This window comes from Rhamphochromis longiceps, linkage group LG23 (genome assembly GCF_057381845.1).
Source record: "Rhamphochromis longiceps isolate RC_006_pf linkage group LG23, R_longiceps_female_GT1.1, whole genome shotgun sequence".
NCBI classification, from domain to species: Eukaryota; Metazoa; Chordata; class Actinopteri; order Cichliformes; family Cichlidae; genus Rhamphochromis; species Rhamphochromis longiceps.
In genome coordinates, this window is record NC_140578.1 from 30,157,877 (window position 1) to 30,179,473 (window position 21,597).

At 40.1% G+C, this 21,597-nt stretch overlaps 1 protein-coding gene across 2 annotated transcripts; it reads left to right on the forward strand.

Moving 5' to 3' along the window:
- Positions 1-302: 302 nt before the first annotated feature.
- Positions 303-21,030, forward strand: LOC146642359 (vascular endothelial growth factor C-like). 2 transcript variants are annotated; one of them, XR_014909529.1, is made up of 8 exons: positions 303-1,395; positions 8,815-9,055; positions 10,811-11,001; positions 12,018-12,148; positions 12,269-12,365; positions 14,380-14,514; positions 14,881-15,082; positions 18,360-21,030. XR_014909529.1 is itself a non-coding variant. In XM_085397262.1 (8 exons), the coding sequence occupies exons 1-8, from the start codon at positions 1,294-1,296 to the stop codon at positions 18,469-18,471; spliced, it is 1,215 nt and encodes a 404-aa protein (XP_085253388.1). In that variant the 5' UTR covers positions 304-1,293; the 3' UTR covers positions 18,472-19,920. The 2 variants fall into 2 exon arrangements, 1 of the variants encoding a protein (XP_085253388.1); XM_085397262.1 differs by having other exon boundaries at positions 304-1,395; positions 12,269-12,369; positions 18,360-19,920.
- The last annotated feature ends 567 nt before the right edge of the window (positions 21,031-21,597 follow it).

Consider the following 21,597-nt stretch of genomic DNA (forward strand, 5'->3'; position numbering starts at 1 on the left):
GAGAAACAGAAGAGTGATGGGGAATGTGGGAGGATAATCTGATTTTAAAAAGTGACAGTTCAGCGTGTTATGTGTCTGAGAGAATCAAATTATAGAACCCACAGCAGCGGGGGGGAAACAGTCTGTCCAGTGAATTTAAATCTTAAAATAAAGAAGATGATGGCATCTGCTAAGGGAAAATGTGCCAGTGCCCAGGCGCTGCATAGCCTGCAATTTCTGGGCTGGGTGGCGGGGGTCAGTATAATCAGCTGTACAAACCATGTCTCTCAAATCCTTTACCCCGCCCATTAAATACAAGCCATTCTTGTTTGTCTCATTCACTCCAGCAGGACGCCTGCGAACAGGACGCATGTTCACTCTGTTTGGACTGGAACTTAAAACGACTGACTCTTTCCTTTCTTTTTTTTTCTCTTCTATTTTTTTTTTCAGGGCAGGATTTTAAATAAGCCACTTTCTATTGTTTCAACTCCCTTTGATGCTTTTCTAAGGATCACACACCCTGACAGAAAAGTTGGGACTGATTCAGAAAGCAGGAGGGGGGAAATCCAGAGAGACAGACAGACAGAGCTGTGCCCTGAAGCTTTCTGGGGAAGAAAGAGGAGACAGATAAAGAGTCAGAAATAATCTGAGGGAGAGAGAGAGAGAGAGAGAGAGAGAGGAGGGAGGGAAGAGCACAGCTGTTGTGCAAAGACGAGGAAAAAAATACAGATAAAAAAGGCGAGGAGGTACACAAGTGTGAAGGGCGAGGAAAGGAGACTGACAAGGACGACCAAGGCTGGAGAGAGGAAAAAGGGAGATAAATGCGAGAGTCAGCAAACAAAAAAGGGCCAGAGACCGAGGAGTAGGTCCAGGCCAAGGCCAAGAAAGATATAAAGAGGAGACAAAGTGAAGACAAAACTGAGACAAACAGCGACTAACAGACACCTGACATCACGGCCAACGGCAAGAATGGAAGAGCAGCGAGACGACAGGAGAGGCTAGAGAGAGAGAGCGTGCACGAGAACGAGCTGTGGTTTGACACGAGGAAGAGGAGTAGATTTCCTCATCATGATTTATTCAGCTGATTTCCCAAATTTAACCAACCTGTGCCAGAAGAGCAACTTCGTCCCAGGATAGAATGAAGAGAGGAGCTGAGAGATACCTATAAAATCTGCGGAAACCTCTTTCCTTATCCTCCACCTTCCTCTCCTCCTTCCTGGCTTTCTCTTTACATCAAGCTTTAAATCCGCCAACTTCCTCTTCCTCTGTCCTGACATCTCCTCTCCTTCCCCCCCTTCTCTCTATATCCTCACTATGTGGATACCAGCTGTGCTCCTATGGATGCTTAATATCAGCAATTTGTGCTCAGGACAAGACTATACAGACTATTACCAATCTGGAGACATGGGCACACAGGTAAGTATTTACACTTCACACCTCACAACATGATAATTATGTTAGTTTTTCTTACAATCGATTCCATAACGATGAACATTTTAGAGAAAAAGCTGAATGAACAAAGAATTGTAGATGCTTCCATGGATGGCACACAGATGTTATAGAAATAGTATTAAAGAACCATTAACCTATGTGCTTGATACGTAGACACAGACAGCAGATTGCCCAACTGTTGAGATTGTCCTCTGCACCGTCAGCACTGAAACATTATATGTGAGAATACGTTTTGTAAGGATTGCGTTATTTAAGCTGTATTTACTTAGGCAATCTCACAGATGTAATCTTTTTTACACAAGCAACATTTCCAACAATCACAGTGGTTTACACAATGGAGTCATCATAAAATCAATAAAATCCACATGGGGTATATAAACCTAACAACTTCCAGTTGTTCATTTTAAACTTGATTAAGCTTGATAGCATGTCCTTAATAAAAAATAAAAAATAAAAAAAAACACACAGCTAACCTGATGCCTTCCAACCAACAGTGACTTTTTGGGACATGTAACTTTTGCAGAACTTCAACTAGCTATTGTTGTAGCTGTCTCATATATGTCATCAAATTGTGAATATTAAATCTTCCAGCAATTGTTTTGCTCCTTCATGATGTGTTTTCACACTATAAGCTATTTAACAAAATGCAAGGAGCTCAGTGATGCCTTGCTTTAGCCTGAATTTTGTTATTGTGCAGAGTAGGAACATTACAGATAAGTAATGCAGTGAAAACCAAACATTTTGTCTAAATGGAGTTTGGAATAAGCTTTCAATAATGGCATCATGAGCATAACAATGGCCATTAAAATGTTCAACTGGAAAATAAATACAATTATGTTTTAGGGGAAAAACACAGTGTTCATTCTTGTGGTACACTGGCATACTTCAATAGCATAAAATACATACAGTCAAATGAAAAATAAAGTGCATAAGTGCTTTAAACCCAACATTCACACTAAAAAGGATATAGTGGGGCCACTTGGGGTTCAATATCTTGCCCAAAGATACTTTGACACGCAAGGATGCACACCTGAACCACCGGAGATTAAGCCACTGACCTTCTGAGATGAAAACCCACTCTACCTCTTGAGCCACAGTCATCCCATTAATAATAATTATGTTATGTTTGTCACTATGTCACAATCCTGGGACGTCACAGGAAATTCAACTTGAGCATGGTGGCGGAAGAGTTATGATTTGTGCTTATTTTGCAGACACAGGACCTGGATACCTTCCAGTCATTTAGTCAACCATGTATTCCTCTGTATACCAAAGTATTCTGCAGTTGAATGTGAATCTGTCCAACAGCCAAAGCTTGGTTTTAGTGGTCAAACAAACTGAATCATGTAAGACAGACCTTCCCAAAGTGTGGGGCCCGCCCCCTAAGGGGGGCGCAGAGCCATTGCAGGGGGGGGGGGGGGGGGGGGGGTGGTATGCCAGGGGGGGGGGACAATGCTCGGACACTGCTAGCACCACACAAACGCAAAGCAGGAGATAAAGCATAGCTGAATATGTTTCCAAACCAACTTCATTCTAAGCCAAAGACTAGAAAATATGGTGAAGCATATTTTTCCCTTTGGGTTCACCTGCACAAGTGCCAAGGTAGGTCTCTGCTGCATGATTGGTTTTCCCTTTTACCCTAACTCACAAACACTTGTTGTAATGATTAATTACTCCTGACATTTTGGAGATGTTAGCTCTTTATACAGTAAAGTTACAGTGGGATACAGATAATATGAGGCTGATCCTGCCACAATTTGTTCCCCCTGTCTAAATCACGGACAAACAGTATCCTACAGCTGTTTATGTTTTTAAACCCATTTTGCACAGAGAGGCATTTTTTGAAAAATGTATTGATAGTAATGTTGAATATTATTACACAGGAAAAAAACAACTGCATGTAAAATAATTACACCGTGATGCCTCTGCCTTTCTAAATAGAGGGACAGTAACTTCATGTGTAAAACCTGAAGATAGAAACAAAATACTGTTAATCTGACTATCTGCCATTCTGCAATTCATCTCATGTAAACAATAACGTGGCACAGCGTGATGTTGTGTGACAAACTCTGTATTGCTCGTCCACACGTAAACGCAAAAAGGGAGTTTTAAAAAATCTCAGTTTTCGGTGATTTGGAACGCCGTTTACGTGTGGACGAAACAGCTGCGTTTTCCAAAACACCCGTGTAGGTGTGGACGTAGCGTAAAAGAGTTAGTAGTGTATTTCCTTACTACCTGTAATTTATTGCAGATTACTCATATTTGCTTAATTGTTTACTAAACAAAGGGGGGCCAAGCAAAAAAAGTTTGGGAACCATTGATGTAAGAGGACAATGAGCCCAAATAGAGCAGTGACTATAATAAAATGGCTAAAAATAAATTAAAATAAAATAAAAACAATAAAATGCTTTAGTCCAGTTAAAGTCCAGGCCTCAACCTAAAAAAAATTGTGTGGGAGATGAAGCAAGTAGCGTAAAAACAAATGTCCACAAACCTCAATATATGGGGCACTATAAAGAGAATTCCTCCACAAAAATGCATGTGATTGATAGTCATAGAGAAAACAATTGCTTCCAGTTACTGCTGGCAAAGTTTCTTCTACAAGCTACTGAGGTTCGACTCCACTGAACGGCTACCCTGAGGTACCCCTGAGCAAGGTGCCGTCCCTACACGCTGCTCCCCGGGCGCTGCATTGGTGGCTGCCCACTGCTTCACTGGGTGAATGGGTTAAATGCAGAGGAACTATTTCCCTATGGGGACTAACACGCACACTTTACTTTACTTTACTTTACTGAGTCATGGAATATATTTAGTTTCCCACCAGATTGTATCATGTGAATCAAATTTGGTAGATTTATCAGAACCTAAAGAAAGTGGCATCATTTTTGTATACTATGTAAACAAAAAAAAGTGTAATGCACTTAAGATTAAAGAAAACACCATCTTCTTAGGTGCTTGAATGCAAATGCATACTCCAAAACTAACAGTAGTCAAGTGCAAACAGTTTTTCTTTCAGTGAAAACTTAAAACATGAAGATTCCTCACCATAGAGCTGGCTGCACACAAGATGGTATCATCCGCATAGAAGTGAACATTTGATGTTCCTTTGTAAAATGTTTAGATTGTGTGATATTATCAGATAATTTATATTGTATAACAATATAACTATTATATTTAATTAATAAGTTATATTGTAATATAACTTATTAATGTATAACATTAACAGCTGGGGGCCAAGTATTGATCCCTGTGGGACACCTAAATCCTTCAAAAGCTTAAAACACAAATTATAAGAAACTTTAAGAACCAGTTATAAGAAGAATCCTTGCAGCCTCTAGAAAGCAACTTATTAATAAATCATACAAATAGTATGATCACAGAAACATGGAGTAGATTTCTAAATATAGAGGTTATCATTTGCTTTTCATTACACAAAATTAGAAGATATGCATTTATATAATGCATTTGTTTTACACAACTTTTTTGTTTTGTTTTGTAAAGCAACTGCTTGTTTCTGTGATGTTATTAAGTTATGACTAAAGAAAGAAAAAAACAAAAGTCAGCATGGTTTTGAAAGTTTACCTGACAACAAAGGCTGTTTACGAGCCAGCCAGGAAATGGTTCGGTGTTTGGTTTCCTGCTCTAGGAAAGTAGACCTCATTTAGTGGAAGCTGCTCGGTGCATAAGTGAAAAACTTCAGACTTATCAAAAACATCTATGACAACAATGAGTCATAGTGCTTTTCACGCTTAAGATAGAGGACTTGTTTTTCTTCTGAGCACTTTTTCCATACGTGTATGTATCTTTTTTAAACTCTGTTTAAGTCACAATAACTTCAGACTTAATGTGGTTGTAATACTACTACTACTACTACTACTACTACTACTACTACAGCTACTAACAACAACAGCAATAATAATAAGAGTGAGAAATGAATGGGTGTGTGCACATGTGTGTGTCTATATGCCAGCAATGCCTGATGTTAGACACAATGGATGCAAGATCAGTCAATTATGACTTCACGGTCCCTTAGCGATTACCTCATGTTATGTGATCAACTAACAATGCAAGAGAGGAGGAAGAGCAGGAGAAAAAGGGCAAAATGAGAGAGAAGAGTCTGTCATCTGCTCTGTAATGAGAAGTACAGCGCTAAACAATTCTACAGTAAATATACCACAAACTTTTCTTTCTACTGGTTTTAAATAGCAACCTAGGTTGGTCAAAAGATTAATAGGAAATCAAAAGATCCTTGAATTAATTCCGTACAAACAGGGCAAGTATGTTCTTTTCTGTTCTGCTGAAGTTGATCAACTATATTTTTAGAAATGCACTCAGCTCTATTTTATAGTTTATAAATGTGCAAAATGGCTGTCAGATAGATTTATATCACCTGACAGCTATTTCCATCCAAAACAAAAGTTACACGTGTGGCACAGCTCAGGGGATGACGGAGTGCAAAGGAGTCTCATGTGTAAAAACAGCTGTCTACAGGCCTTTAGAGACTGGGGAGAAACACAGACAAACAACTGTCTGAAAGAACATTAAAAAAGTTGCTGGGATTAAAGGTTCTGGGTTCACTGAGGTGGAAACAAGACCAGTGTTGGTTCTTTTAACTTAGGTATCTCAAAAGCAGATATGGTCTAAAAACAGCATCTCTTATTTCCAGTAGTGGCACCATGAAGTTGTCATGGATCATCAAGCTGGAGCTTCGTGTATACAGATTTTTATGCAGTTTTGTTTTTACACTAAATTCAGAATTCCATATTTATAGTAACAGGTGGACATAAAAAACTGCTATGAAGGGGAGGTTAATAATGACAGTAAAGTATGTTGATATTTGTTAAGACGGATGGAGGGAAATGAAAAAGGAGGGGGGAGGCAGACAGAAAGAGATAAATGGAAATAGTGATAACACTGCAGAGATCCAGTTTCTGTTTAGGCAGTGCCAGCTGTGCCAGTCTGCTCTCTCTCAGCCTGGGAAATTAAACAACCCACCCATGTTCCCAGGAAGACTTCAAATGTGACACTCAAAGACCAACTCCCTGCTGACATTTAGTCAGATAATACAGCAGCGTCTATTAGTCCGTTAATCTCTCATCTTTCATCTACTCTATTAAAACAGAAGAGAGTCGTTTATCATGATGGCGGGAAAATCATTAAGGGAATGACTCACAGCTGGAAGGGTTTATAGAGTGATATCTGCTTTAAACTGATTTACTGTATGGATCTCATCCACCACATTGAATAATCTCCATTACGTTTGTCTATTTAAGGAGGCCCAGTGTTGTCCTAGAGTAAACTCCAAAAGCTCTTACATAGGAGGCTTCAATGGAAGCTGACCTGTTATGCTCATTTCCAGCTCTGTCTTTTGTTTTTAGATTATAGTAGAGTAACTCTGGATGATTCATACAGTACTACGCAAAACCATTGAGTCACCCCTCAATTCTTTATATTTTCCTTCTAAGCAGCCAGACTTTCTTGTAGTTTTTTTAAAGTGCCATTGAGCTATAGTTATCCAGGATTTCTGAAGTTCTTTCAAAGTTTTTCTTTGGACATTGGCTGCTTTTTCACTTATTGTCTGTGTACCTGCTAATTTTCAGATGAATGTTTTTTGTTTGTTAAGCCAGTTGAGACTGACCTATGAATCATTCAAGCATAAAAAGGCTCCTAACTGAAGGGATTAAGCAGTGTTTTGTCTGCACATAAAAGACAACTTAGCAAAGAACCACTTTTAAATTGTATCTTTAGGCACTTTATTACCAGCAGCTGTCACAAAAACACAAAACTTGTTCTCATTTTTGTAGCCAAATCTATGAAAAATGCCAAAGATGACACAGTTTGACAGGCATAAAATGGCTCTTTAGCACGATGTGCAATGTCTTGAAACAACTAGGGGAAACTATACAAGTGGAGGAAAAAAGAAGTGCCAGGCTTAAAACCTATCTACAGCAGATGAACCATATCTGAAAGTCATGTCCTTAAGAAATATGAAGGAAAGCAATCAAAGACCTGACACAGGACCTAAGAGATGCATCTGGACCTTCAGTTGATCCATCTTCTGTTCACTGAAGCTTCATCAGAAATAATCTCAGTGGAAGGGTGGCTGTCAAGAAGGCTTAAGGTGGAGAAACAGGGAGGAAAGGCTTAGGTATGCCACATTATACAAGAACTGGAGTGAAAACAGGGGGCAACACATGTGGTGGAGTGATGAATCCAAATGTTAAAGGTTTCATTCAAATCATAACTGATATGTTGGAGGTTAGGAGAGAGGTAGGACGGTGAGTGCCCATCTATAAAACACGGTGGAGCCTCTGTCATGGTTTTGCTGCATTTCAACCACTTGTTTTGGGGACTATCAAAATTGATGGAATCTTGTATGCAAAAAAAGTGCCATCAGATTTAGATCCACCATGCAATACCTTAATTTTTCAGCAAGACAATGAAAAACCCACTCCCAGTGCAGTAAAACCATACCTGGATACATAAAACACACAGTGGAACACTATCAGTTATGGATTGGCCTCCCCAGAGCCCGGACCTCAACACTGTTGAAGCAGTGTGGGATCATGTTGACAGAGAACAGAACAAAAGGCAGAAACATCCAAAGAAGAGCTTTGGATGTCTTTCAAGAAGCCAGGAGAACTATTCCTGAAGACTACTTATAGAAATTAGAAGAGTGTGCCTTTATTATTCAACACACTCTGAACTCTCTTAAGTTCAGACTGTGTTGAAGAATAAAGGTGGTCATACTAAATATTGACTTTCAAGCTTGTTAGAATTGCACAAACTCTGTTGTTATTTCAATAAATCGCTGCACCTATTTCCCAATTTCCTAGCAAAATACAAAGAAATGAAGGTGACTCAAGACTTTTACATAGTGCTATATATACTGTGTATTTATTTGTAGACTTATGTATACCCTATGTGTATTCTCAAATTAAGTTTTCCTGCTTTGGATTTTTTTTCTTTTTTTTTTTGTCATTAAAAAATAGCAGTGTGTGCAGGTGAAGAGAGGACATGCATGCTCTTAACTAACAGTAGCCAAAAACAACATGTTACAACACATTGGCAGCTGAGGTATTCACTGTTTACCCAGAACAAACCAGCAAACTCCATGCTGTAAATTCCACTGTATCAAACCATTTTTCACCAAAAATACACAACTAAATCGTTCTGAAGCCAAACTATAAAAAGAGTGTTTTTAAATAATTTCTATTTTATTACACAACCAAAACACCCTCTTAGCTGCAAGATTTGTGACGTTTGTTTATCATCTTTTAGGTTCATTTTCTGTCTACATAACTCTTTTTACTCTTTGTGCTGACTACATATGTAAAAAGTATAATTTCTCTATTCTTCTTTCCCCCCCATGCTCTGTTCCAGTCAAATGACCAGCTCAGTTTGGAGACAATAAAAAGTGTGGATGACCTTCTACAGTTCCTATACCCTGAATACAGTGTGATTCAGCAGTGCCTAAAGAAGAGGTCATGGCACAGCTCTTCATCCCCCTCTTCATCATCTTTATCCACATCTTCAATGAGCCCTTTACTCAACGCTAACAATCAGGACATGTGGGTTCCGATGAGGGAGGAGGCTCTTTACAAAGTTGATGACACTTGGCGAGGTAAACACTGATGGCTTGCACAGAGGTAGTCTGTTTATTATTATTTCTTCAGAATCATTAGATTTGTGGAAGTCAAGACAGTGTTATTGCTGCTAATGTCAGCCTTTCAATCACAGCAGTCTGAAATACTTGAACAGACTGGCAAAGTGGAAAAAATGTAGCAGTGACATAACCACACAATTGTGTTTTTTAAGGACTAACAGATGGATTTCATTGTACTGGAGACAGAAAAAGTAGCTGGTATTGCAGAGAATGAGCATTTCCTCTCCCTAAAACCTCTAATAAACAGAAAAACGAAGAAAGGGGGAAACAAACAGAATCTACCTATAAATTACCAGCATACAATGGAAATTACTGTTGTGTTCACTGAGCAGCTGTATGTCAAAAATGTGCTTCTGCAGAAACAAATTGTGGCGAGAATTATCCCAAATGTGGTTTCTGAATCCTCAGGTGGGTGTTTATACACTCATGTGGAAAAATATGTGAACAACAACACGGTAAATATTTCACTATCTCAAAAAAAAAAAAACCCACATGCAGAAGCAGTATGTAAAACCCTGAATACACCCTTACCGCTTCCATAAGAATTAAAAGGGGAAGTAGCAGCCAGGCACTGCTAATCAAGTGCACATGATTAACTGATCATCAGCAAGTGTGACCACCTCTAGAGAAAAGCTGAAATTTTGGAAGTTTGCTTATCTGCCGCATTCAGGTGTGTGTTCACACAATGCCAGGGAAGAAAGACATCAGCAATGATCTTTAGAGAGGCAATTGTTGCTACCCATCAGTCTGGAAAGGGATGCAAAGCCATTTCCAAACAATTTACAGTGAGAAAGATTACTCACCAGTGGAAAACATTCAAGACAGCCTCCACTCATCCAAAGAATTGATGCCTCAAGGTCAGACCATGCAATGCCTAGAGTGAAAAAAACACACCTCAGACTCTACAGGTCTCAGTTAGCATGTTCAATATTAAAGATAACGGCAGTACAATTATGTATGATGTGTTTGAAACTGTTTTAAGGAGAAGGCCTCTTCTCTCTGAAAAAACATGGCAGCATGGCTTAGGTTTGCAAAGTTGCATCTGAACAAATCAGAAGACTTCTGTGCTTTGGACAGACAAGACCAAAGTGATAGACAGAAAACCCAGCATATCAGCACAAACACCTCATACTGACTGTCAAGAACGGAGGTGGAGGTGTGATGGTTTAGGCTTGTTTTGCAGCCAAAGGACCTCGCACCCTGCAGTCACTGAGTCAACCATCAACTCCTCTGTAAAGTGTTCTAGAGTCAAATGTGAAGCCATTGTCCCACACCTAAAGCTTGGCCCAAACCAGATGATGTAAGGGGCAGTGATCCCCAAGCATAGCAGCAAGTCAACAACAGAATGACAGAGAAAGAAAATAATCAAGGCGTTGTAACGACCCAGTTAAAGTCCAGACCTCAGCTCCACTGAAATGCTGTGCTGGGAACTTAAGAGAGCTGAATTCCCGCAAACCTCAATGAAATGTAGCACCACTGTAAAGAAGCGTGGGTCCAAATTCCTCCATAATGATGTAACCGACTAATAAAGCCATACAGAATACCGTTGCTTGAAGTGAATGTTGCTAAAGGTGGATCTTTAAGCTATAAGCATCTCAGATTGTGTTTAAGTAATTTTAGAATTAAACTGAAGGTGTGGTTCAAAGATGTCTGGTGTGGCCTTCACAGAGGGGTGCAGTTCCTGTTGTCATGCATTGTTGGCTGTATTTTCAGTCATCCTGGAGGAGATCCAACGAACCTCGTGCCAGCCCAGAGAGGTGTGCATTGAAGTCGCTAAAGAATACCCAGAATCCACCAGTCAATTCTACCTCCCTCATTGTGTGGCACTGCATCGTTGCAGTGGATGCTGCAACAACGAAGCTTTTTACTGCACAAATACAAGTTACGCTCTTGTGAACAAGACGGTAAGCCATGCAAAGTCTCTATTTTACCTCCTTGTATCTAACATCTTGTTATGGTTGCCCTGAGAGGCCAAACAGACTGCAACTTAAGAAAACACCAGCAATAAGAAAAATGCTGCAAAAGCACACAAAACATAATGGAAATAGGAAAAACGACAACAGAAAAATAGGAAAAAACAAAACAGAAATAGGGAAAAACAACAAGGGAAATAGGAAAAAATATAAGGGAAGTGTTTCTGGGGGGACAATAACCATTGACGGACCAGTTCCAGGAACCCAAAACATGGTAGGCGTGTTTTATCATGATTCATATAATACTGATGACAGATTTTTGGGTTAATGGTTAGGTTAACACACTTACCTCTCATCTTTTCTTTCCTCACAAAACCGATAAATCCTCCACTTTTTTAAGTGTCTCCCAGCACAATACTTAACATATTTTGGTTCCTACAACTGGTCCGTCGGGTTATTGTCTCCCCAGAAACACTTCCTTTGTACTTTTGGAAATCAGCTTTTTTTTCCTATTTCTGTTTTAGTTTTTCCTATTTCCGTTGTCATTTTTCCTATTTTGTGTTTTGTGTGCTTTTGCAGCGTTTTTCTTATTGCTGGTGTTTTCTTAAGTTGCAGGCCGTTTGGCCTCTCAGGGCCACCGTATCTTGTACACTCTTCAGCGCTTGAATTATTTAACACTCTGCTCCAGATTTTATGCTCTTGCGCCACAAACTGCATCAGGAAAGAGGACAGAAACCAATCTGCCCATTTATGTAACCAGCTTGTCTGTATCACAACACACCCTTCTCCAGTGGGACAGCCTTTGGCTGCAAATGGACATGATGTTAAGACAATATACACAGTTGAGTCACGCACAGTTGCACAATCTTACAACAATTACATCAGCATCTAAACATCAGCAGTACTGCAGCAGAAGAACAGGAAAGAAAAGAACAAACACTAATTCCTTCCACAATGCAGATTTTTATGCACACATGCACGTCTAACTTTCTTCTTCCCACTCCTAGCTGATGGAACGATCCCAGTCCAGGTTGGATTACACTGCTGTCACGGTAACCTTCATCAACCACACTTCATGCGATTGCCTCCCCAAGCGGCCACTCCGCTCCATCATCAGACGAGCAGCAACAGATCGCCTGTGAGTTGGAGTGATAGGTGAAGAGTGACGTGTGGGTGCCTTTACAGCCATTCATGACTCACTCTTTTGTGTATCCATGCATTTATAATATAGCGTGAGTGCGTGTCTGTGTTTTGATAGGTGCTCTCCTCCTGAACGTGCCTGTGCCTCGGGCTTATGGGATCCAGCAAACTGTGTGTGCGTCTCTGCAGACACGATAAACTACCCTGAGAGAGAGGCAGGTAAGCATGCATGAGTCATGTTGGTCAAATTAGTCATTTTCTACTCATGCTGATGCATATTCAGTCTAGTCCATCAGTGGTTCTCAAGCATGTGGTTGACACCCACTATAGACAAAACTGACAATTACAGTTTTTCCACTGATGTGGCGCAGATGGCCAATCTAGAACTAGCTCCACCCTTTTGCACTGAAAAAAGACTAGCACCAGAGCCAAGGAGACCACTACCCCAACTTCTCCTAATGACGCAACATAATAATTGGTTCTGAATCCTCTTGAGCCCCTGGTACTCAAAAGGCACCAACACAGAATGGGATCTGCATTGGTACCAGAACTACAATGGTGGAAAAAGAGTCATAGAAGAGTAAACTTTTTGGCAAATGAAACCAAAGTGGTAAATCCAGTGAACAAGGCTGACTTATGTTCCAAATAAAGCCTTTAAATGAGGATGTCAAAGTTTGAGCGTCATTTTGATGACATGAAAAACAGAGATTAATTCATGGGTCAAAATCTCACTGCAGAGTTTGATATTTTTGTCTGACCCACCCTTTCTGCAGTACGGACTACGGAGCCCCGCAGGGGACATGGGAGGAAAAAAAATTAAGACGGACTTTTGCGAGATCTCGCAAAACTTTTGTGAGATCTCGCAAAACAAACTCGGGATCTCGCAAAACTTTTGTGAGATCTCGCAAAAGTTTTAGCCGCATTCTTCCCGTTAGCTCGAAGCTAACGGGAGGTCTAGACCTACTACAGCCGGGAGGAACACTGCTTTCCCGGCACATCGTGCCTCGACCTCCCGGTCGGCTTCGAGCCGGCGTCCGAAGAATGCGGCTAGTTTTGCGAGATCTCGCAAAAGTTTTGCGAGATCCCGAGATAGTTTTGCGAGATCTCGCAAAAGTCCGTCTCAATTTTTTTTCTCCCATGTCCCCTGTGGGGCTCCGTAATGGACAGCACGGACACTCCAACGTGTTAGAAATAGTGTTGTTTTTTTAAACTCAGGCATGTCCTTTAAACAAGACATGTCCTTTTAATTGGGTCACGGCTCTGAAGTGGAATGCACAATAGTACAAAAAACTTCCACTGAGCACGTTTTGGGATGTGAACCAAAAAAAAAAACTGAGTAACAACACCCAGATGATGATGATGATGGTGATGATGATGGCGTTTGGGTGGCAAATCTTTCCCTGAGGTACTGCCTATTCATTTGTAGCAGGAATGTTTTTGTGCCGTTTTACTTGTACAATCATGTAGTGAACTACAGTTCCTACCACTCTTTTTTACATTAAAGTAACCTCTCTTGACATATATTATTGTTTATCATTTTCATAGCTGTTCATCTGATCTATACTGAGAGGTCCGTCTTTGAACTATTGTTTCCACAGGCAACATTAGTATAAGTGTAAACCAAAAACTATTCTCTTCTTTGGATTTACCACAGGTATGTGTCCTAAGAAAAGAAAATGCCAGTCTCTCTGCAACTTAACCACAGTTCCTGTAGCTGCCTGCCAAACTGACGGCCATGAAAGCACTAAACTTTGGGAGGCTGCAAACATAATACTATCATGCTAACAGGCTGATGTTTAGCTGACATATCATGAAGTCAAATCTTAGTTCAAGGTACAGCTGCAGGGAATCTTTTGTACTGGACAGATTAAAATGTTGACCTGAATGTAATCAGGAGGCCATCAAAGGCATTAGATTTCATCCTCTGGGGAACTTGAACATCTAACCCTAACCCATATTTCATGACAATCCATCAAATGTCTGTATAGATGAGCTAGTTTTAGTTGCTCCCTTATTCGTAAGGGATCGCCACAGTGGGCAGTGCCAAACACCGGATGGCCTTCCTGAAACAACATTAAAGGAATCTGTTTCTCTTCCTGGGAAAATGCCAACCTCACAGTTACAGTGTTTCATCCTCTGGGGATCATGACTCTGCACAATATTTCATAAATCTGAAAAAGAAAAAAAACCCTGACAGAATACAATTTTTCACTTTTTTATGTTTTCCAGAAGTGCTGGACTCTGGCCTTCTGGCTCTCTGTGGGCCCAATCGGGTTCTGGAAGAGTCCACATGTGAATGCATCTGTCAAAATGGACTCACTGAAGCCAGCTGTGATCCAGGCTGGAAACTGGACCACAACACTTGTAAGCAAGGGTTTCATTTATTGTATTTAAATATGTTTTGGCTGCGTTGTGCAAAATGGTAATGTGCAGCTCTTGAGAATTAAGTTTTCCTCAAGCCTTTGGATTCACTGTGAGCAGTTTACAATAAATGCGCCATGAAGCCATCACTCTGACAGTAAATGAGCAAGCTCGAGAGACAAAAATACACAGATACAGGGAAGTTTGGGGAAGATAGCTTCATGCAAATGTCTTACAAGTAGAAACACGACCATCAAATACTTAGCCCGACAGTGCTGTCAGGCATGTGTGACACAATATATGATAAAGTTTCATTTTGATTCATAAAATCCTTCTCCCTCTTCGGTTTTCTCGGTGATCTTCTCTCAGGTGAATGCCAGTGCGAAGGTCAGGGCGAGGGGAAGTCATGCCCTGCTGGCCAGAGGTGGGATGATGATCTCTGCGGCTGTGTGTGCGCTGCAGAATGTCCCGGACATCAGCCTCTGAACCCAGATACTTGTCTGTGTCAGTGCAGAGAGAGTCATGAGTCGTGCATGCGGCAGGGCAAGAAGTTCAACCCAAACACCTGCAGGTAGGTGTAAAAAGCAGTCAGAAGTCCACTCCTGCTACTGGCTTTGAGCCAAAGTGGCTGTTTGGTTTGTTCATCTCAGGTATCCACACTGTGGGCGTCTGCCAACTAAACTCAAGAGAACCTTATCTGATCAAAGAAAATATTTAACCACAGACAAATTTAATTAAAGACATTAATTAGGTTTTTAATTATATCTGTTAATAGTTGATTGTTGTATTTAAAAAACCTGAATCCACCACTAATCACAGATGTCTTACACCTCCACTGGCATCAGACTACTTTCTGTTCTGTCACTGTCTCTATGTGACATAAAATACCCTCCTCTTGGTTTAAAATCACAATCCAACATGCAACCACCAATAAAGTGTACTTACGCACACTAAAAGCAGTATCCAAGTCTGGTTGCTATGCATGTGTCATCCAAACAATTCACTGGAATTAGTAATTCCTCTTCTTAGTTCCAATGTAAAAAGAAAAATCCCCAACTAAACACTTCCTCTGTATTATGTAAATGCACTGACTGACACATGTGGCTAAGAACACAAATCTCTGAAAGAGATTTAAAGGACACAAACATAAAACAATGAGGTGGGTTAAATAAACCAATCTGAGCCTTTAATGCCTGCTCCAAAAAAACAGAAATACACAAAGTTCAGTAAACTGGTTTAATCAATCTGATTGTTGTGTCAAAGTTGTTCCTGGATGCTGGTCCAGGATCAACATCAAAAGTGACCAGTCACAATATAGTTATGTTGTAGTTTTTAAACGTGGAAACGCTGTAACACCGCACACCAAATCGTAATCCTAACCCCATAACCCTAACCTAACCCTGTGGACTTTTTTCCAAGTTGCAAAACTATAACATGGCTGGTACATAACCAACACGAGGATATCAGACAGACCACACACACAGGGTTGATTAGTTACAGGTGAAAACAGCTGAACACAGGTGACAATAATAAAAGGAGGGAAAACAAATACTTGAAACACACAAAGAAGCCAACACACAGACAAAACAGAGAAGGACAAAGAAGTGAGGACAAAGGGGACAGTAACAAAGTGAACAGTATCAGCTAAATCCAAGCAGGGATCAGAAATCAAATTTAACCAGGAAATGGAGACCATGACAATATGTTTGTGCCAATGGAAATCATTTATCATTTATTCAAACCACAGCAGGAGGTGATCTCTTGGAGAGTGATTACAACAATCACTGAAAACATACAACTTGGCACTAACGACTGGTAAACTGGCTCAGTGTTTTAGAATTGCGGATATGGGAGTTTTATTTTGGAAAGAGTTTGCACACGGTGTAGATTTTCACTGTTGTGCTGCAATCTGAGTACAATATGTACACAGCCACTTCCATACTTGCTCCCTCAAACAGTGGCTTACACTGCGGGAGCTACTCCTGCACGTGATGCTTCCAATGGCTGGTGACCCACTGGGGTGCCATCACCCATGGAAAGAGTGAGAGCATTAAGAGAAACAACTCTCGATGGAGACGTCAAACATTCCACACAAACATCTCCCTCCATTTTCTTTTGCTCACATGTTTCCATGTGACCTTTTATGGACTTGAGGCATTCTAAATATTTGCGTGTGTTTTGCGTGCATGCCTCGGTTCCCACAGTTAGCATGCAAGGGATCAACCTTCCCCTGACCCGAGAGGCCTGCAGAGAGACAGAGAAGGAGACTGGGTGAACTTGATGACAGTGAGCAGAGCAACCATCAGAGCAGACAGAGACCAGCTCAGAGACAGATGGAGTGACAGGCACAAAGAAAACACAACCGCAGACCTCGGCTTTTACATTAGTGGCCTTCCATGTGGTAAAGTTCACGGATTTACGTGCAAGTGACCTTTAATGCCAGTTTTCTACATTTTCTGAGCTTAGGGGGGCTGAAATAAATTCACTCTTTGTGGAAAATTGTAGCCTCCATTTTAGCCACCTTTTGTCTATTCAGTCATTATTACTCATTTTTTTAATCTAAAATGATATGAAAGCATAAAATATCTATTCATCCATCCTGTTTATCTGGGTCCGGAACATGGGGGCAGCATAAGCAGAGACACCCATGACCTCCCTCAGCCTCCAGCTTTTCCGGGGAGGACACCAAGGCATTCCCAAGTCAGCCAAGAGATGTAATCTCCCCAGTGTATCCTGGTTCTGCCCCAGGGCCTCCTCTCAGGGGGCCATGCCCTGAATACCTCATTTAGGAGTTGCCTAGGAACTTAAAATTAAATTTAAAAAATTGTCTCTTCCTAGTTAAGTACACAGTAAATGTCTCCTGCAGAATCTCTAAAGTGTTTGCACACAAGTCAAATTAATTCAGATGCGCAAATAAAAACTAGAAGTTAAATTAACCAATCCTTAAGCTGCATTTAAGTTTTGGAATTTATTTTGCTGACATTTGCATTTTTTATGTTTGACAAAGGATAAGTAGTCATTTAGAACGGACTTTACAGGCATAGTTCACAAATAGCAAACTAATTCCACTTTTTTTTTGTAGTTTTTCTTTTCTTGCTCACTTTCTCACTTTCTTACTTACTTTTTTACTTAACCTTTAATGCCTAGTTTATCCTATTTCACATATGGGATTTTGAGACTTTACATCATTTTTCATCCCAGTATGTGGCACATCTTAAGCAATAACTTGCAGGAAAAACATGTCAGATGTAAATATAACAGAAATTAAAACTTAAACATACATACATAAATATTTTATTTAAAACATTTGCTATAAGGTCCAACAGACCCTCCATTTACCAAAAAGAAAAAAATAATTTTCTGGTAATTTCTTCATAGTTTGGGCTTTAAAAGGTTAAGTCTGATTTAACATCTGGTCGCAGGAGGTGGCTCACAAAGGACCGTACACCTACTGTGATTTTGAAGTGAGAGTTTTCAATCCCCCCCCCCCCCCCCCCCCTTCCCCCCGGAAAAGTACTCCCTCTTTTTTTCCTCACACACAGAGTCCTTTGATGCAAACAAAACTTGGATGAAGGTTTGCCCAAAAGGGATATGATGATCTGAATAATCAATAGTAAGCATGCCAAGACAAAAATAATCTCCTTTGTATTTCTCTTCTGTTCCTATCTTCCCACTCTCAACCTCACCCTTCTCAAAAATCTTTTTCTGGATGTTCTCATTTCATTTCCCCCTTTGTCTTCTTTTCCTGCTTTCATTTCTTTTCTTTATCTTATTTTCCTTTTCTATTATTTTTTACACTACCTCTTGATCCCCTCTGTTTCTCTTGATCTGTCCCTTCCTGTCTCTAGTTGTTACAGGTTGCCATGCAGAAACCCCAGACGCATGTGCCAGGATGGATTTTACTACAGCCGCCTAGTGTGTCAATGTATCCCCAACCACCTGAGGTCTGAGTGGAATTAAGAAACCAAAGGCAGGAGCAGGACTGCATACCTCCCATTTATTGGGCTGTTTAGTCTGGAAACAAAAGGTCAGAAAGGTGAGAATGTCTCTAGTCAAAAGGGCAGGAAGTGGACCTACATATTTACATGTGATGACTTACAACAGACTGCAAGTACCACTGCAAGAAGCAGTGTTGCTTCTCTATCAACAAAAGGAGGATTAGAGCGCTTCCCTGATCAAAAAGACCAAAGCAGCCGGCCACACAGAGTGAAAAGCAGTCAAAAGGAGCCCAATGTGGAGAGGCATCTGACTCTCTGGGACTGTTGTCTTCTTAACATTGTTTAGAACATGATCCCAGCTGGAAACAACCGATTAAACCCAGAGACTAGCTAAAAGTACAACAGTGAACATGGACCAATCAGACTGAGCCAGCATTCATCCTTGCGACGTGTTCGAGCAAGAAATCCAGCCACCAACCTGCAGTAGAGGCACCGCTCACACTTGCGTGAAATGGAAAGTGGAATAAGATAATAACAGAGTAGACTCTGTGCTTTTTGAAAAAATAAAAAAAGCTTCAGCCAACTTCAAACTTTGGCATCCCTGAGAGACGAGATACTTGAGGGGCTGAGGGAAATACTTGGGATGCGACTGAACGGTCCCTGGGGCCTTATAGTCATACTTTACTTTGAAGAAAGGGTTTTGTTTTTTTTAATTAGACTGATGATAAAACTGTATTTTATATGAAAAAAAGCTCTAGTGCTGTTTCAGTAGAGGTTACATACCAGACCCTGTTAAATCAAATGATAACTGAAACACTCCCAACTGTTATTATATTTACCAGTTAATACTTGCCTCTACTGCAGCGCTGCTTTTTGAAGATTTCTCTCATGCATGGTTGAATCCAGTCGTGACTGAAGTTAACATTTGGGTACAGTTCTGGGTGTTCTACTAATTTAACTTCACATGCTCCAAATAATGTTATTTGTACATATTTAAATTTTGTCATATTTAAAAAAGTGATTTGTAACATTCTGTATTTAAGTCACTCATAACTAAATATTGTTGTAGAACAAAACAATTTACATGTCTTTTTACTTTTTTCTACCCTGCAAAATATTCTTTCTAATAGGTTATTTTGACACATAGAATGCTCTTTTAAAAACAACATATATTTATTGCATTGTGGTAATTATTGCAGTTTTGAGCTATATAGATATAGAGAACTTTATCATGCTTTAATATTTAAAAGTAGTTCTGAAGTAGAGATTTAAAGCCCTGTCTGTCTAATATGTCTGTGCTGTAGATGTGCTAATTTAATCATTTTTTTGGTTTGCTTTTAAATTAAAACAAATTTTTCTAAAGCCAAGGAAATACAGTAGGTATAATATGTATTTTATTGCACAATGTTCTGCTACATTGCTTTCCATTTTCTGCATCTAAATATACATAAATATAATACATATATACTATAATAATTGACAAAATGAGTTGGAAGATTGTTACTGGTGCCTTTAAAAGCCATAATGCATGAAAAATGCATTATTTAGTTACACAGACACCTGTGGGGGAAATTTGACTATTTATGTGGTCTCTCATTTCTTCTTCTCCCTCCTCTTCAGCCTTCTCACTCTTACTATGTCTGGGTTAAAGACAACAAACAGTATTAAGTCATGGAAAACAAAGATATCGGCTTTCTGTCTGGCCTTCGTGACCGTCAGCCTCTTAAATGGGCTCAGGACTTGTGTGTCTGATTTCTCCATCTGTCTACATTATTATCTGATTGCGGTGATTAACAGTAGTTACTAACATTAAACACAGAAAGCCTCAGCTACATAAATGCAGGAATTTGTACAGTTTTCACAATTTTGAAAACTGGAAACCATGGACATCACTATCTAGTCCGTCTAGATATCTCTGACATGACCAATTCAATTCAATACATTTCACTTCATTTGAATTCAATTCAGTTTATTTAATGGCAAATCACAACATCAGTGGTCTAAAGGCACTTTGTACTATAAGGTAAAGACCCCACAATAATACAAAGAAAAACAACCCTCAACAGTCATATGACCTCTTATGAGGACTGCTTTGGCGACAGTGGGAAGGAAAAACTCCCTTGTAACATGAAGGAACCTCTGGCGGAACCAGACTCAGGGAGGGCGGCCATCAGCAATGAGTTGGGGAAAGACAGGACAAAGACATGCTGTGGAAGACAGCCAGAGATTAATAATAACTAATGACTAATTGCAGAGTGGTGTATAAACACATAGTGAACGAAAAGAAAAAAGTGAGTGAGGAAGAAACACTTAGTGCATCATGTGAAGCTCCCAGCAGTCTAGACCTACTACAGCACAACTAAGAGACTATTCAGGGTCACCTGATGCAGCTTCATTTTTCTTTTGTCCATCTGTTATCAAAGTTTATGAATGCTTTGACTCTTATGAACTCTTCTCTTCAGAGCTGGGTTGGATGATAACATGCCTACCTCCTTAATGCATTTTTTCTTTGATCATCACTGCCATAGTCTTTACTGGTAACATATATACCCTTAATCAAGGCTTTATTGCCCACTGACCCGCAGTGGAATAGAACACCCCCCCCCCCCGACTTACACACACAACATACCCTTAATGGTCCCATAATCTCGCAGATAGATTTTTGGTTTTGCATTGAGAGTCCTTTTGAATCCAAATTCCAACGCTGGGAGTCTTCTTGAGATGTTTGACTCCTTAATTGGCAAATTGCCACTTTATTAGGAGCAACTATCCAACTACTTGTTAACACAAACCTCTAAGTGGCCAGTCACAACAACTGAAAGCCATGTCGATGGTCAAGATGCCTGCTGAAAGATGAAAGGTGATTTAAAGGACAATGTGGCACTGTTGTTGGTGCCAGGCTGTTGTTGATGTAACGGTTATAGGCAATATTGTCTTGATACACTTTGAGACCCTGATTATTGCTGCTGACCATGTCCGTTCCTTTATGACCACAGTGTACCAATCTTCTGATGGCTGCTTATAAAAGGATAACACATCATGTTGTCATTATCATCTCAAACTGGTTTCGTGAACATGACATTGAGTTCACTGTATCCCTACAGTTAGTAGTTACCAACAGAGCACCTCTGAGGAGTAGTAGAACAGG

What these genes read in the sequence shown, in the direction of transcription:
- LOC146642359 (XM_085397262.1), top strand. Translation starts at nt 1,294, where the DNA reads ATGTGGATACCAGCTGTGCTCCTATGGATGCTTAATATCAGCAATTTG. An exon ending in CTGGAGACATGGGCACACAG is followed by an intron (nt 1,396 to 8,814) that starts GTAAGTATTTAC and finishes GCTCTGTTCCAG; the next exon opens with TCAAATGACCAGCTCAGTTT. An exon ending in ACGCTCTTGTGAACAAGACG is followed by an intron (nt 11,002 to 12,017) that starts GTAAGCCATGCA and finishes TCCCACTCCTAG; the next exon opens with CTGATGGAACGATCCCAGTC.